This window comes from Scylla paramamosain, chromosome 6 (assembly GCF_035594125.1).
Source record: "Scylla paramamosain isolate STU-SP2022 chromosome 6, ASM3559412v1, whole genome shotgun sequence".
In the NCBI taxonomy this organism is placed as follows: domain Eukaryota; kingdom Metazoa; phylum Arthropoda; class Malacostraca; order Decapoda; family Portunidae; genus Scylla; species Scylla paramamosain.
In genome coordinates, this window is record NC_087156.1 from 22,952,518 (window position 1) to 22,968,750 (window position 16,233).

At 35.3% G+C, this 16,233-nt stretch overlaps 1 protein-coding gene across 7 annotated transcripts in view; it reads right to left on the minus strand.

Annotated features, from left to right (window-relative positions):
• Positions 1-16,233, minus strand: part of LOC135101432 (unconventional myosin-IXa-like) — an 88,704-nt gene that overhangs the window by 70,506 nt on the left and 1,965 nt on the right. For 3 of the 7 annotated variants that reach the window (XM_064005375.1, XM_064005374.1, XM_064005372.1), the window contains exons 1-2: positions 10,195-10,380; positions 1,067-1,663 (exon numbers count right to left, since the gene is read on the minus strand). In XM_064005375.1, the coding sequence (XP_063861445.1) occupies positions 1,067-1,368 (302 nt within the window). In that variant the 5' untranslated portion in view covers positions 1,369-1,663; positions 10,195-10,380. Of the gene's footprint in view, positions 1-1,066; positions 1,664-10,194; positions 10,383-16,233 lie in introns of those variants that run through there. The other 4 variants (XR_010269270.1, XM_064005377.1, XM_064005376.1 and 1 more) reach the window with 3 other exon arrangements.

Consider the following 16,233-nt stretch of genomic DNA (forward strand, 5'->3'; position numbering starts at 1 on the left):
TAGAATCAATTCCTCAAAGTAAGCAGATATTGTCTGAGTCAGAATACTGATTCCTGACAGTGAAACATGAGCAAAGTGAGTAACAACCTCTGTTTGGGTCCACTTGAATGAATAAAACATATGTATCATGTATACATATGAATGTGATGATGAATGCCATCTTACAAACTATAATGTCAAGTCTCTTATACAAAGCCTCCAAAGGTGCTGCTGCTTTGTTTGTATATCAAGAACACAAATTAAAGAAGAACCTTGGGGATTCACTGTCCAAAAGAGACTAATTAGTAGTGTGTTCAAAAGAAAATTTCCTTGACACTGGGTGATGAAGCTTACAAGAACTAGTTCAGCATGTGTTGCACAAGTGGTGAAAGGAAAAAGGACAGAGGAAAAGGAGATAAAAATAATGCTGTTGATGATAAATTAATCAAACTACAAATAAAAATCTCAGCCAATGCATCACTTGATACAGGAATTGCTCTTATCTGAATAAAGAAAATAATCTTATGCATATAATTCTACAACATTAACCTATTTGTTGGGACTGTTCAAGTTTTCATCCTAAACAAAAACATTACTAACTGAGATATAATGGCAATTTATTCTTCCCCTGGTAACCAAAGGACCACAGGAATATGACAGATATAAGTGAGATATGATAAATGTCTGGAAGAAGCTGTGTACTGGTCAGTAAAACCAACAATGATCCTTGGAAGTCCTGAAATAGCCAGTTGAGACATAATCAGTTGCCAAGAGATAAGAGCTAAGCATCTCTAGCTTCAAATATTTGATAGGATAAATACTAGTATTAAGAATCACCACAGTATCACCAAGTAATATGAATAAAATAAAAGGCTACTGAAATTTAAGAATTGCCATGGCAATCACTTAATGATGCATGCAAAGTGACAGTAATTTGCAATTATTTTTATACAATAGATTTAATTTGCCTTATGCTGAACCTAGTTTTAAAATTAACACCCCATTACAACAAAGGATTATTGCAGTTTACAATGGCATCATAGGTATGTACTTGTAGCTCTACATATATATGTACTTCATCACTTACCTGTATTCATGTAAGTCAGTCTCTTCTGTCTTTTCGGTAATGGATGCTTGGGGCCAGAGCATCTGCAAGGCCACAGGATTTTCCATGGGACCCAGCCTCCTCTCTTTGCAATCCTGGCCCCGTGCATTGCCAATAACTTCAGCCAACTCATAGTGCTGTGGGTTGGGAAGTCCTAGTCTCTCCACAATACAAAAAACAATTTCTTGAGCTGAGGTCTGCTTGCTGACCTCTATAGAGAGAGCTTCAAAGTGAGGTGACAAGGCCCCAACAAACACTTGCACTATATACCGAGTATACTCCATCCTGACCTCTTCAAGACAGACCTCTGAAGTCTCTCGGTAACATTTTGCTGTATGAGGAACAGCAAGTTCCCTTCAAGCTATGGATAAGTTTGTTGTGCTCTTTCAGTTACTTTTAACACTTTCATGATTCTTTGGGGTGTCTTATCTATTGCACCCCATCATACAGTTTTGCACTAACTGGAAGTCCATGTTTCTCCTCTAACAGCTCTTTTCTTTCTTTCTGTTTATAAGGCACTTAAGTAAATAAATATGCAAAAACTTGTTTTATCTACATTTTTGTCTTAGCAGTATACTTCTGAAAAAATAAATAAATAAAAATCACAAAATTAATAAAAATGACAGAAAATGTAATTACTAAATGCAGTACAATAAGGTCCTATAATACTTATACCAACCATGGACACCAATATCATGCCGGAGAAAATTTACAAATACCTCTTAAATCTGGTTATGTGAGTAAATGCTAGTGATTTAGATGGTATATACTAAAATCATGTATAACAAAAGTTAAGAACAATATTAATAATAATAATAATAATAGTAATAATAATAATAATAATAATAATAATAATAATAATAATAATAATAATAATGGAGGAAGATGTAAGGGAACCCTTTAAGAAGCAGATTTCAAAACTAGTCAGGAAATACTCGTAAAGTTATCTTGTCACTCATTTTTCCTTACATCTTCCTTTGCTTGACCAAAATGTCTCAATAATAATAATAATAATAATAATAATAATAATAATAATAATAAGAAGAAGAAGAAGAAGAAGAAGAAGAAGAAGAAGAAGAAGAAGAAGAAGAAGAAGAAGAAGAAGAAGAAGAAGAAGAAGAAGAAGAAGAAGAAGAAAATAAAATATAAAATAAATAAAATAAAATAACAACAACATCAATAACAACAACAACAATAATAATAAAGTAAGTATCAGTGTGAACTGAATCTGCCGTTTTAGATTTTTCTCCTTAGCTGAAGCTGTAAATTACTTTCCACAATATTATTTTGCTTTTCTTTCATAATCTGAATTTGTAATAATCTTGTCCTGAACAAACCTACTTATTTATGGCAGATGAATTTTCAGGTCTTTGATATTTCCTTTCTTGTGAGAAAAATGCTTACAAATAGGATTAGATATTTAATTCAAATCAACATAATGCCAGTGTTATGGTGTTAGCTAAACAATATATGGTCCTATACCACATTTCCCCATAAAACTGCTAATACCCTATCGTGCACACATATTTCTATCAATAAGGCCTGATTCCAAAAATGTTGAAAAAGTTCACACAGAAGTTAAACACTAAATTCCAACTCCAAAAATTACACCCATTTTGAGAACCTCTTTTTACATGCTGGTCAATAGAAAAACCTTATATCTATAGTAAAATTGCATTTCAAAATATACAAAACCTAATGCAGATGGTACTTAAAAACATATAATGATATACAGCAGAGAACTCATGTGGTAGAATATAAGCCTGGAGAAATTGTTAAGTATGTAACTTGAAAACTGTAGACAATACTAAGAAAATAGTAAATCTTGGTCAGAATAGTAAATTTAATTCTAAGGCATCCTGGAGATGTTCTTCAAGCAAGTTTTCAGTGAAAACAGGAATTACCTAATTACTTATTTTGCATTTACCATAAATTAAACAGTAAACATCAATTCAAATTATTATTTTGATTTAACATTTTTTCTGTGATACACATATTAAAAAAATTAATTTGGCAATTCATACTGTCTAGGCATGTGTGTGACCAAAATTTGAGTATAAGTGTCTTGAAAACTCCCTCTTGAAAGAGTTTAATGGGGTTTGGTAAACTTATGATTGTCATTTGGCAACAGCACCAGGTATGTCCCCTTCTTGCACATAGGAGCAATATCAAATATGTCTACAGTGTCATTCTATATACATAAAGATGCAATGAGCATTATAATATACTTTTCTACACAATTCCTTCTAAGTAGTAACACAAGTTAAATCAAACTCTATTTATGAACAAAGGTATTAAGTTGATTTCCTAGTGAATATGGCATTTAGATTTATTTGGACATCTTGAGGTTTCCAAAAGAGTACACCACTGATTGGAACTGTATTAACATAGATGACAGTAAAAATGAAGATATGTCTGTGCTACTTAAAACTCCAAATCACATAAATCAACTTCTTAGTATATGGAAACAGCAATTTTAATTGAAAATAGGCAACTTGAGTATCCTGGCGAGAGGAATGCTATATATCTAACCGAAACAAACATCTGACTGGTCTGCCTTAGTTGAAGTTAACAAATATGTGGTTGGACAACCAGTTAATTCCTGCTGCAGTTTCCATGCCACAACTCCATGAACCTGTGGCTTCCTGTATTCCTCTCCCATTACATCAGAGCAGTCCTGAGAGATGTTTGTTTTTGTGTTCAATTGCTTTGCCATGTCACTCGCTTCATGAAAGGGATGCTAAAATCCCCTTGAAAATAACTATATACATGTATCACACTGTTACTGAGTATGTCATAGTATATAGTAGTCTTATTTTTTTATATTTTCTTTGTCCAAATCAATAGATTTTAGACTTGTAATATGCTGTACTTAAAATATTGATAACAGTATTGCTAAATAATCACAAAAAATATTTGTTTTGACCAACTTCTCTCTAAATTATCCACACAAGATATTTAAAAGTTGATGTAGAATTTCAGAAGTATCATAATGATCAATGTTCTGTGGATCTGTATGCACATGTGATTTACAATAACAATATTTTAGTTCATGTCACTAGGAGACATGCACTAGCGACATTTGGCAGATTAGTTCCGAAGGGGAGAAATACAGAAGCAGGAAGGGAGTTCCTGACTTTACCAGAAAAAGTGATGAATGATTGACAATACTATTTAACTCTTGCATTAGAGAACTGCACAGAATAGGAATGAAAGTTGAGTCTTGTTAAGCAAGGCTGCAGGAAGAGGGGAGGCATGCAGTTAGCAAGACCAGAAGAGTAGGCAGTGAGTAAATATAGACAGAAGATAGCAAGAGCTGCACCACTGCAGTGAAGAGAGGCTAAAGACAAGACAGTTTGAGGAGAGTTAATGAGACAATATATTTTTAATTCCACCCTCTTCATCAGAAAAGTATGAGTGAAACATCCCAAATATGTGAAGGTTACTCCATACATGGATGCATAAAGCCCCTGTACAACTTGTTCAACACAGAAGTATAAAATGAGCAGAAAGGATTGACTGACTTTATAGCAGTGGATATGGGGCTACAGGCAAATGTGGTGGATGCAAAGATTTGATAAATTCTCTTGTATATATTGCAGCAAGTCATAATCATTAAATCCTGCACATGACCTGCACTGTTCATCCCTATTAACCCTCACAGCTTAACTGGATTTAACTATTATAAATTGCTGCAACACAAGAGGAGTGAGTTGCTTAAGGTCTGGCTGTGGAGAAAGGAGAATAGCAGTTGTGGTAGTAATGGTGTGCACACACGCACGCACACACACACCTTCACAACTTCCTTATTCAAGCATTAAATGGCTACCTCAAGTGCAGTATAGAGTATTCCCATCCTTACCAAAGTAAATAAAACAAGACTAAAGCCAAACAAAGTAATACATGGAGAGGGTGTGCACAGCATCAGCTAGTCACTGCCTGCAAGTCACTGTTGTCTCAGTCATTCAAAACTTTCTAATAGTGGATTTTGAGTCCTGAATTTTATATAATTATGCATTCAAGTTTTCTGACATTATAAGAGCAGTACTGTACTATTTAGTGATTGGAACATTGTCCTACTTTGTAGCATTTAACGAGGAAAACAGTAATGGCTGTCCCTGTTGTAAATGCTGCCCAACCAGGAGCCCACCTCTGGTCTGCGGACTGCCACCTTGGTCTTTTGCCCACATTGACTAAACTTTCTGCATGTCAACTTTGAGCCCTAAGCTTCATGTGATTGCACTCTCTTGTTTTCTAGCATTATAGTCAGTCTGGTGAGTGAAATATCATTCTATTTTGTGACATTTAAAGTATGGGGCCTAAAGTGTAGTGCATGGTCTGGTGCAGAGAAGACCTCTAAGCAACACACAGGAGTCTTGAGCAGAAGGTACAATTATTAAAAATGTTCCCAACAATAAGCTAAGATTATAATTAGAATAACAGTATAAAGTTTACATAAAGTAGAATACAATTTAGATAAGAGATCATTTCCAATGCTTGGCCAACTAGTATTTAAGATACTTTACATACTTTCAGAAATAGTATTATTACAACTTTAAGCACCTGACAGCAATCAATTTTTAAGTATAAAAATCACAGTTTAAATCAGGGTGATTCTTTTACTAACACCCATCAAGTTGTTACTTCAGTGTCCTCAATGTATCTGTGCATACGTAATGCAGAAGGTAATTTCACTCAGGGATGTAGTATATCACACATTTTTTAAAGAAATTACGTGTATTCCCTACCTCTGACATGATTTAGATGCCATATATACCATATTACACTCAGTTATACTATATTAATTTTGGCAAGGCCACTCTCAATACCTTAGTCCCAGTCACTCCACTTCCCCAGTGGTCTCGGGCAAATCTGACCATGAGATGTCAATATCAAATTAAAAATTTTCTTTAGCTATGGATGTATATTTTCATTTATAAATATTATAGGTAGAATCTGAAAACATCACTGAATATCTGATAAAAATCTCTGTAGTTTTCATGCATAGAGTGACACCCTTATTATTTAAAGCTTTGTAATAAAACCACTTGAAAATATCAAGGCTACAATAAAAAAAAAATAGTATTAGTACTAATCTCTGAATTCTAGACAGATGGTGTAACTTATATATATATATATATATATATATATATATATATATATATATATATATATATATATATATATATATATATATATATATATATATATATATATATAACATTTTCCTTTCTTCTTTTTTTTTTTTTTTTAATTCCTTACATGTACTGTGTGTGTGATTTAGCTTTTATGAGATATTAATGAAAAAAGATGAAGAGAGCACAAGACCTGAAGTCCATCCTCTGCATCACAAATCACCTGTTTTCATAGATAACTAGTAACTGTAACAAAACTGCACACACTTTGAGGAAATACGAGTATGAAAAAAGCATACATAATCATATCCTCTGGAAGACATATTATTTGCAAGAACCTTAAGGAAAATTATATACAGGTATAATTTAGAGAAGGCCTAATTCTCTTCAAATAATCCTTCTTCAAATCTTACTGAATGATGTTTATGAATGAGAATAATATTTAATTCACTATGTGATGAGGGCTACTTACTATTAAAAGTAGTCAATATGTACATCACATTATCTGGAGTGACACATTGGCAGTCATTTTTCACTCATATTTAAATCAATACTGTGTCTGCTCATTATCAGTGTGTTGGGAATATTTTTTTGTGATTTTATGGTTAACATCTACATTATACTCATTATCTTGGTAACAATACTACAGAAATAAATACCTCAGCAAAAGAAACAAATTGTCACCTTTTATTTGCAACTCCTGCTCAGAGCTTCCTCAGCCCACCAGGGCAAGTGGAGTCACCAGAACTAGGCTGTTGTGATTGGCTTTACTAAAATAAATGCAGAGTAGTACTTCAGATTATGCCACAGTTACATGTTCTGAATTATCCTACACAGGAGCTCCACATTATTTTTTCCAACATTGACATCATTCCACAGAAGTGCATCATGTAGAAAAATAATAATTTTAGCATAATATTGTGAAGTCCCTCTCATCTTACTTTGTGACTTATAAAGTAGATAATCATATAACAACCTCCTGATTAAGAGAGAAAACACAAATTATAGCTAATAAAAGGAATCAGTTGTTTTCTTTTAGTAATCAAGATTTTACAATCCTACACAATAAATATTTATTATGTATTATAGTATATTTTATGAGCAGAAGTGCTCCCACTGTTCTTTGAAAGTCAAGGCTTTTTTTTTTTCAGGGAATCTATCAAATATTTACATAAGCTGCCACGGGCAGGATCTACATCCCAGGAATCCTACAAATGTGAATGAAACAGTGTACAAGTTAAAACATAAAGTAGTTGAACTCTATATATATTATAATCTAAAAGAATAGCAATGTCATATACATTATGACATTACAATGGATTTACACTGAAAATCCCCTTTATATCATAAGAAAGTGTAATAATACATCATATATACATAATATATACATAATACATCAGGAGCTGTATCAGGGAAGTTCAGCTTACAGGAAAATTTTGTTTTCTGCAATCTGCCTTTACTGAATCATTCCATTAAATCAAGCTTCTAATGTAATACATTTTTGGCATATGCACATGATGATTTTAGAAACAGAGCAGCAGGACAGAAAGTATCAGTCAAAATGTAGTGATGAACACTTACTCTGCAGTCAAATATTTACATAAAATACATTTATCTATTGTAAGATGTATGAAACTTCTTATCCTTGCTGAAATTAAGAGAATGGCCAAGAGGGGAGCATTTGTGTGCTTATTAGGAATTCATATTGGCATCTGGACAACAGCTTTCTGAGCTGCTTCTATCTGTTCTCCAGCAGAAATACACAGAAGATCCTTTCTTGTAGAGATAATGATACACTCTACAAAACACTCTGCCATCAAAAGGTCTTCTATTTGTATACCTTCACCTGTATTCTGGTGTTGAATACCATGAATGTCAGGATATTCAACATGAATAAATGTAAAAGGCATTTTCAGTCTGAATATTGAGAATTTAAAAAAGAATGTGACAATCATGAGCTAACAATCAGCTGGCTATCATTGTCAGATGTTAGTGAAGACCAGCTGTGGTGAGTTGCCATGTACACATATTATATACTCGTACTTCTCTTCACTTTGCAAAAAATAAAATTTCACCTGTCATTTGCTAACTAACAATGTCCAGCCAAACATTAGTTCACACCACTTGGGTTGGTTACAGCAATACTGGCTACCATACATTGAAAAATATAAATTTTTCATTAAGTAAAGCAGAAGACAACATATGTGCACTACCTAAGTATATTTCAAATTGTGGGATACTCTGTGCACACAGATTGGAAGGTAAAATATCTTATGACAGAAAGAGGAAAGCTCATGAAGATTTTGGAAAATGATGGAGTAAAATGTAGTATGCATTAAAAAGGACATCAGTTCAAGGCAGGAGAGGAAGAAGAATAGATGATTAACTCTAATATGTATGGAAGTTAAGAGAGAGAAAGGGCTCAAAAAAGGTAGCAAGAAAAATGATTTTTTCACAGGTATTTCATGAAAGATGGGGATATTTCAACATAAATGGGAATAATACATAACAGTCAGAAGATAAATAAATTAAATCAAAAGGAAGGAAACTATGAAAGTACATGATAGAGAGTTCTTTGTATGCAGAAGAAATTAATTTGCAAGGAATAATGATTGAAATGTTAAAAATATGGCAGAGAGAGAGAGAGAGAGAGAGAGAGAGAGAGAGAGAGAGAGAGAGAGAGAGAGAGAGAGAGAGAGAGAGAGAGAGAGAGAGAGAGAGAGAGAGAGAAAGTCACCAACTGTATGTGAAGGATGTGTGCATGGGAAAAGGAGAGGATAACAGACTTAAAAAAGACCACCATTGTCCATGTTTACAAAAGGGAGGGATATTTAGTAAAATATAGGTATAAAATGTAAATATTACAGAGATACAATACAGTATAAGTTTCTACAGTACATGTGTAAAGTTTAGAATATAAACAAATAATAAAATAATGAGATTAAAATGGTTTAGATCACAATAGGATCATTGAAAAAAGAATGCTTACAAAAGGCTGATAGTGTCTATATCACATTCTTCATTCAATATTAAAGTTGAACAAATGCTGGCAAAGGGAAATGACTTTTACTACCTGTATGGGCCTTGAGAATAGCATGCCAAAGAACTGATTTGCCAGTAATGTGAAAGGAATTTGTTTAACTGTCTTTCCTTAAAAGTTACAGAAATTACTTGAAAACTGGAAGAAACATGTTGAAACATACTAACACCAATTCATCTAATGAATACTGACCTGTTACCTGTTAAGAAGATAAAATCTGCTTCTCACGAATAACGAATATTAAGACACTTAGCATGTGATTCTAAGTTAGCTAAATATAATTCATGAAAGCCAAATAAGCATCAACTAGTCAACAAGTAAGGCAATGGAAGAGGGGTACACAACAGGAATCCAGCTAGTAGGTATCGGTATGAAGGAAGGCTTTCTGATAGGACTACAAGTTACAATTACTGATGAGGACAAGTACTGGCCAGCTATCTTGAGTACTTGGCAGGCTATCTGGAGCAATTATCTCTTTTGAAAAATCCTCATATTTTTATGCTATACAAACTATTTCAGCGCATCAGTTTTTAGACACGCATACAGGAGACAGAGATCTTCAACCCTGCCCAAGACGGAGGCGAGGAGGAAGGTGGTGGTGGTGGTGGCCGCCGCTGTCACGTCCAAGGAACAGCTGCTCGCCGCTCCTTCAGCCTCCACGACCCTCCCACACACCCACACCACACGTCCAACACTACTCACTACACCTCACAATATCGGGAACCACAGCCTTAGAGAGCCACAACACTCTTCCTTGGGTTTTTGTGTTGAGCGCCACACACCATACACTTGTTGCGTCCAGTGAGAGCAACCAACCACCTCCCCGTCATCCAAGTCTCCGCTAACCTCCTCCACATCCATCCTGCACCCACTTTACTACACTCCACACCTCTATGGCGATCTTATACACTTTTCTTTCGCTAGTCCAGTATTACCATCGTTTCAGAAGTGGTTTTCCGGAAGAAACACTTTATCACGCCTGCACCTTTGACTGTGTGAGAGTAAACTAACTGACCCGCCACCTGCCGACTGCTGCCACAACTACCACTCTATCACTCGCCTCAAGACTGCATGTAATACCTCCAGTCCCACGACAAAACTAGACACATATTGAAATGCAATGACTGAAACAATGATTTGAAGAGTCTGCTTCATTAAAAATAAAGTCATCTTGAAATCCTCCATGTCAACTTACATAATTTTGCCTCACTGCCTTACACTCCACAAGTTTCTAGGCTTCCTCATAAACAGAGCAAACAAGTTATATCAATAGATTATGCATAGATATATCATGTGAATACCATCCCATTATAGATGCATTGTACCATTCAGTAAGAGAAATAACCAAACAAGAGACTGGCTGGCTAGGAAGAAAAGAAGATAAAAGAAAAAAAAATATCTTCAGAGCTACCCATAGTACTCGTGAATGCTAATTAATTATGCTACAGGTAATAAGGTAAAGTACAGCACTGTTCAGGAGTTAGGTGCGGCCTGCAGAATAATCATAAGAATGAGGCATTTAGACATTGTTTTAAGGTTAGTAAGCATAATATGGCTTCCTGTCCCCGCTTGCCATAATGGTACACCAATGTTTCTTAAACTTTCGTTCTCTCTCTCTCTCTCTCTCTCTCTCTCTCTCTCTCTCTCTCTCTCTCTCTCTCTCTCTCTCTCTCTCTCTCTCTCTCTCTCTCTTCTAATATTAGTAAATAAAATAATAATAATAATAATAATAATAATAATAATAATAATAATAATAATAATAATAATAATAATGATAATAATAATAATATAATGATAATAATAACACCTACTCTTTCATCGGCAGCATTTAACCTTGTAGCTTCAACCAAACAGCAATAGTAATTAGTCTTCTCAAAAGACTTAAAAAAAAGTAACCTCTTGATCTTATAAAAAAAAAAAAAAAAAAGCAAATGCAAGGCACTACCACCACCAGTACCATTACCACCTCCCCTCCCTCCCTTGTCACCCCTCCCCCGAACTCCTCCTCTTCCATGGCAGTCTGACAGGTGCGGGGATATGATGCAGAGATAGAAAAAAAAAAAAAAAAACAATGCAAAATAAATACCAAACCGCAACTTTGAAGAATGCAACGAAGTGTGCACCATCGTATACGTACTTTATCTAATATTATTTCTCATCTGTAATTATTACACAGGCACTCTTTTTGCATACATTCGCACTCCTTCCACTATATTTTGTAGTGTACGGTTTTTTTATCCAATTTCTCTAAAAAAATATTCTACTACTACTACTACTACTACTACTACTACTGCCACCACTAACGGAAGGATTGCCAGACCTCGGCTACTAATGGTTGGCTCGTATGACCTAAAGACAACGCTGCGGTGTGTTGTGCGCCCTGTGTCTCGTGTCTTGTGGCTCGCTGCAAGGTTAAGCACCTGCACTTACTTCATCTCAGTGATGCACCACAAAATGATGCGCACATCTCTACTAATATGGATTAGCAGGACTTCTGCTTACTCGTATTTATTTCTTGATTTTCTTCTCCGCTGACTTAGATTCTTTTCGTTTTTTTTTTTCTTTTATATCGTTCAACTTTTGCAGAAGCCAATAATTTGTAAATAAATAAATATACAAATATAAACCTTAATATAATCCATTACTTACCAATGTCAGTTTGAACACAACACACATGTTTCCTTCAAAATAATAACCAATAATAATAAATGATTGCAACAAAGTGGAATTATTAGAAATTTATGAGCGACGCAGCCACTCCATTGAATGTTGGCTTGTTCGCATGGCAGGCTCATTTTTGTCCTCAAGCGTCGCCTTCTTCCCTTAACGATTGTCTTTTTTCCTGATTCTGCCATCGTATGTATCGTGATATTTCTATTTTTATTTATCTATGTATTTTTTAAGACTGATATTTGCCGCTGTTTATATGAAAACCTCAAGGTCCCCATCAAGTCATGGGGCGGCACGGGTAGAGGAGTGGGTGGAACTAGTGGGTGGAACTGGTGGGATGAGGCAGAGCTTCCCTATGCCAAAGTTAGTAGGAGTCTTCCCGTTTTAGCTTAAATTTACCAACGGTATGGTGGCAGCTGATTTTCTACAGGCTTTAGAGCGACTTTCCCTGTGGTTAATGCCTATAGTTCATAACTCAGCAACCTCCAAGGCGTGAAATGGACGGTACATGTAACACATATGAATACCATGACACCACAGCAAAGTAACAGGAAAACCGGCGACTGATCACACTGACGCGGCATCCACTGAGAACAACAATTGATAATTATGCACCAAACAAACAATAGTACGGGAATTATGACCGTGTGCAGCGATTTTGAAATATTATAATGCTACTGGTCTTTTGTAATCGTTGTAATCGTTTCTATCATAAAATCGCCCAAATTAGAGTATTTTTCTAGAAACAAAATTAACATAATTTAACAGAAGGGAGCACAGAATGAACTTATTTCTTTTGGCTTGTAGGAGGTGATCAATAGGACCCAGGCCTGAGATATGGGAGCCCTTCTTCGCGTACTATCTTGTTATTTATCCTCTACAAAACAAACACAAACCAGGAGCAAGTGATTCGCATGAGAGAGAGAGAGAGAGAGAGAGAGAGAGAGAGAGAGAGAGAGAGAGAGAGAGAGAGAGAGAGAGAGAGAGAGAGGTGTGATGAAGCAAGAATGAGTCGAGCACTGCTTAACGTAACCAGTAATCTCCCAACCAGCAGCGGGAGGGTTCCATCCTGAGACTGTAGTGTTATACGAGGCCATACAACTTCCACCTTTGAGGACAAGTTCGTCAGGCACTCACTGGCCTTCTTGTGTCTTACATACGAGTATAGTACTTAATCTGTGGATTCGTCTGCCTACGGGAATTCTTTCAATATTTCTTATTTATTCATTCTTACGTAAGTCACAGTGATGCATGGATTTAGATTATACATGTAATGGAAACGGCGAGCCTAATAAAACGTGACCAGTGAGACATTTTCCTGAAATGTTTCAAGTAATCAAACTTCATGACAACTTACAGTGTTACCAATGAATTTCGATTTCGAGTCCCCCTCCCCACACACACTAATTAATTAAATTTCTGAATAGCGTTGTCGGTATCGAAATTACCTGATATAAATATTTCTCTGCAGGGCATCAACAAAAACATTCATCGGTCAGCAACGTTAAACACTAAAAACTTAAATGAATTTAAAACTTCAGCATCAAAACAAACTTCATCAAAGGGAGTCGCAGTTAAAGGGGCACGTGTCCCCGCGCACTAACTCCCCGTAACCCAAACATACCTCACACAGCGACCTCTTCACGGGCACCTTCCGCCAAGTTCCTCTCCTCTGAAGTCACCTTCTCAGATTAGCACCACTCGAAAACACACACACACACACACACACACACACACACACACACACACACACACACACACACACACACAATTGTTTCCAGTAGCAAAACTACTTAGCATTTGCGACCAATGAGAGCTGCCCCACACAAACACACAAAAAGAGAGAGAGAGAGAGAGAGAGAGAGAGAGAGAGAGAGAGAGAGAGAGAGAGAGAGAGAGAGAGAGAGAGAGAGAGAGAGAATGATGAAAAATTAGATTTGGGATACCAGTTCAGGTGGAATACTTATATATATATATATATTGTATGTGTGTTTATTTATTTATTCATTACGAGCTACTGCTTAATTAATTTGAATTTTAAGAGGAATGTGCTAAGAAAATGAAATAATGCTGAATACCAATGCTTTAAGAAAGAATCCATTTACCCTCATACTTAACATGTACAGTTCTAAGCTGGTGCATTATATATTTACATACTTTCATGCAGGTATACAACATTAATATTTGGAAAGATCTCTATCTTTCCCTGACATCTCTCTCTCTCTCTCTCTCTCTCTCTCTCTCTCTCTCTCTCTCTCTCTCTCTCTCTCTCTCTCTCTCTCTCTCTCTCTCTCTCCCCACATGCTCGTATTCCTTCATAGTTTATTTCTCCGTGCTCTCGAGTCGAGTCTTTCCGCTCTCTGCCTCCTTGGTCACGCTTTGTTTGTTTAGGATGTCGGGATAAGTACCTCAACCTCCCCGATAAGAAAGCCAAACAGCCTTTTATTCTTGTTTAGCAACTAACTTGACGTAAAGCTCCACTTACAGCCTCCACGCTTTTGTTTATTAGTTTAATAGTGTATGCTGTTATTCTTATTACTGCGTTCTTGTTGTTTCCATTGGCAGTAATAGTAGTAATAGATCACACTCTGCGCTAGACAATGAATCAAAGTCTTTAAACTTTCCTTCTCACGCACTTCATCGTAAATAGCACTAGGGAAAATGCAGACCAGCTGAGAAATCAATTAGAGCATGCCCATGACGATCGCCAATAGCAGTCACGAGTGTACCGCACTAACAAGTGTTCCATGCTTAACACCCAGAGTGCTTCCTCAAGGGTAGATATCGGGATCTCCTTGCTGGGGGTTTAGGTTACTAGTCTAGTTACTACTGGTGTGAATCCGTCAGTATGTAAGTATAGCACGCAGCAGTATTACTTTAATAAAGATACTAGCGGTGATAGTGGTGGTGGTGGTGGTGGTGGTGATGATGGTGGTAGTAGTAGTAGTTGAATAATAATAATAATAATAATAATAATAATAATAATAATAATAATAATAATAATAATAATAATAATAACAATAATAATAATGATAATAATAATAATAATAATAATAATAATAATAATAATAATAATAATAATAATAATAATAAAATAATAATAATAATAATAAAATAATAATGATAATAATAATAATAATAATAATAATAATAATAATAATAATAATAATAATAATAATAATAATAAACAATAATAATAATAATGATAATAATAATAATAATAATGATAATAATAATGATAATGTTGCTGCTGTTGCTACTGCTATAACTGACTTTGTTGTTGTTGATACAGTAGTACCAAGAGTAGCAAGCACAACAACGTAGCATCAGCAATATCTGTACGTGAAGGATGCCCTGGGCCGCTATGACTTGTTTATGTGGAAGGGTGCGAGTCTGAAGTGTCCGTAAGAGGGTGCGGCTCCCGGTACTTGAGCACTGCAGGGCCGCCCTCCTCCTGCCTTGTCTCAAACTTGTAATTTATTCGTGAATATTCCTGGTGAAAATCTTGCATACTTACATACATGAATCGAGTGTTGCTTCTTTTGCATAGTGCAGAATACCTAGCCACTACATTGATATACTGTGCACCTGCTTCACTCTATCGCCATGTGTCCAGCCATCTTTCCTCACGGTGGCTGGACATCAGTCAGCTTTTATGGAAGCTGGCGGTAACATTAAAGAAGAAGCCACTAACCTAACAAAAAAGAGTAAATGCAAGTGACAGCAGTAATGCGTCTCTCTCTCTCTCTCTCTCTCTCTCTCTCTCTCTCTCTCTCTCTCTCTTTATATATATATATATATATATATATATATATATATATATATATATATATATATATATATATATATATATATATATATATATATATATATATACATATATATATATATATATATATATATATATATATATATATATATATATATATATATATATATATATATATATATATATATATATATATGTTTGGCAGGGTAAAGGGGCAGCGAGCAAGTAATCATCACATGGATATGAAGTCAGCCGGAACCTGCCTTCTTTTTATTATTATTATTATTATTATTATTATTATTATTATTATTATTATTATTGAGTGGCCAAAGATCACCCACATGCTGCTGTCAACCCTGTTTTCGATTGTGAGTGTATGGAGAAGCAAGAGTGGTGTGGGGCGAGCCCATACAGAAGTCCTTTAAAAACCCTGGCTGCGCTTGTCATTAACATAACTAAGGAACCATAATGCAGCCTTCTTTTCTCATCCTCTTCATTCTCATAATAAGCTCTCACAAACATATATAAGTGACAG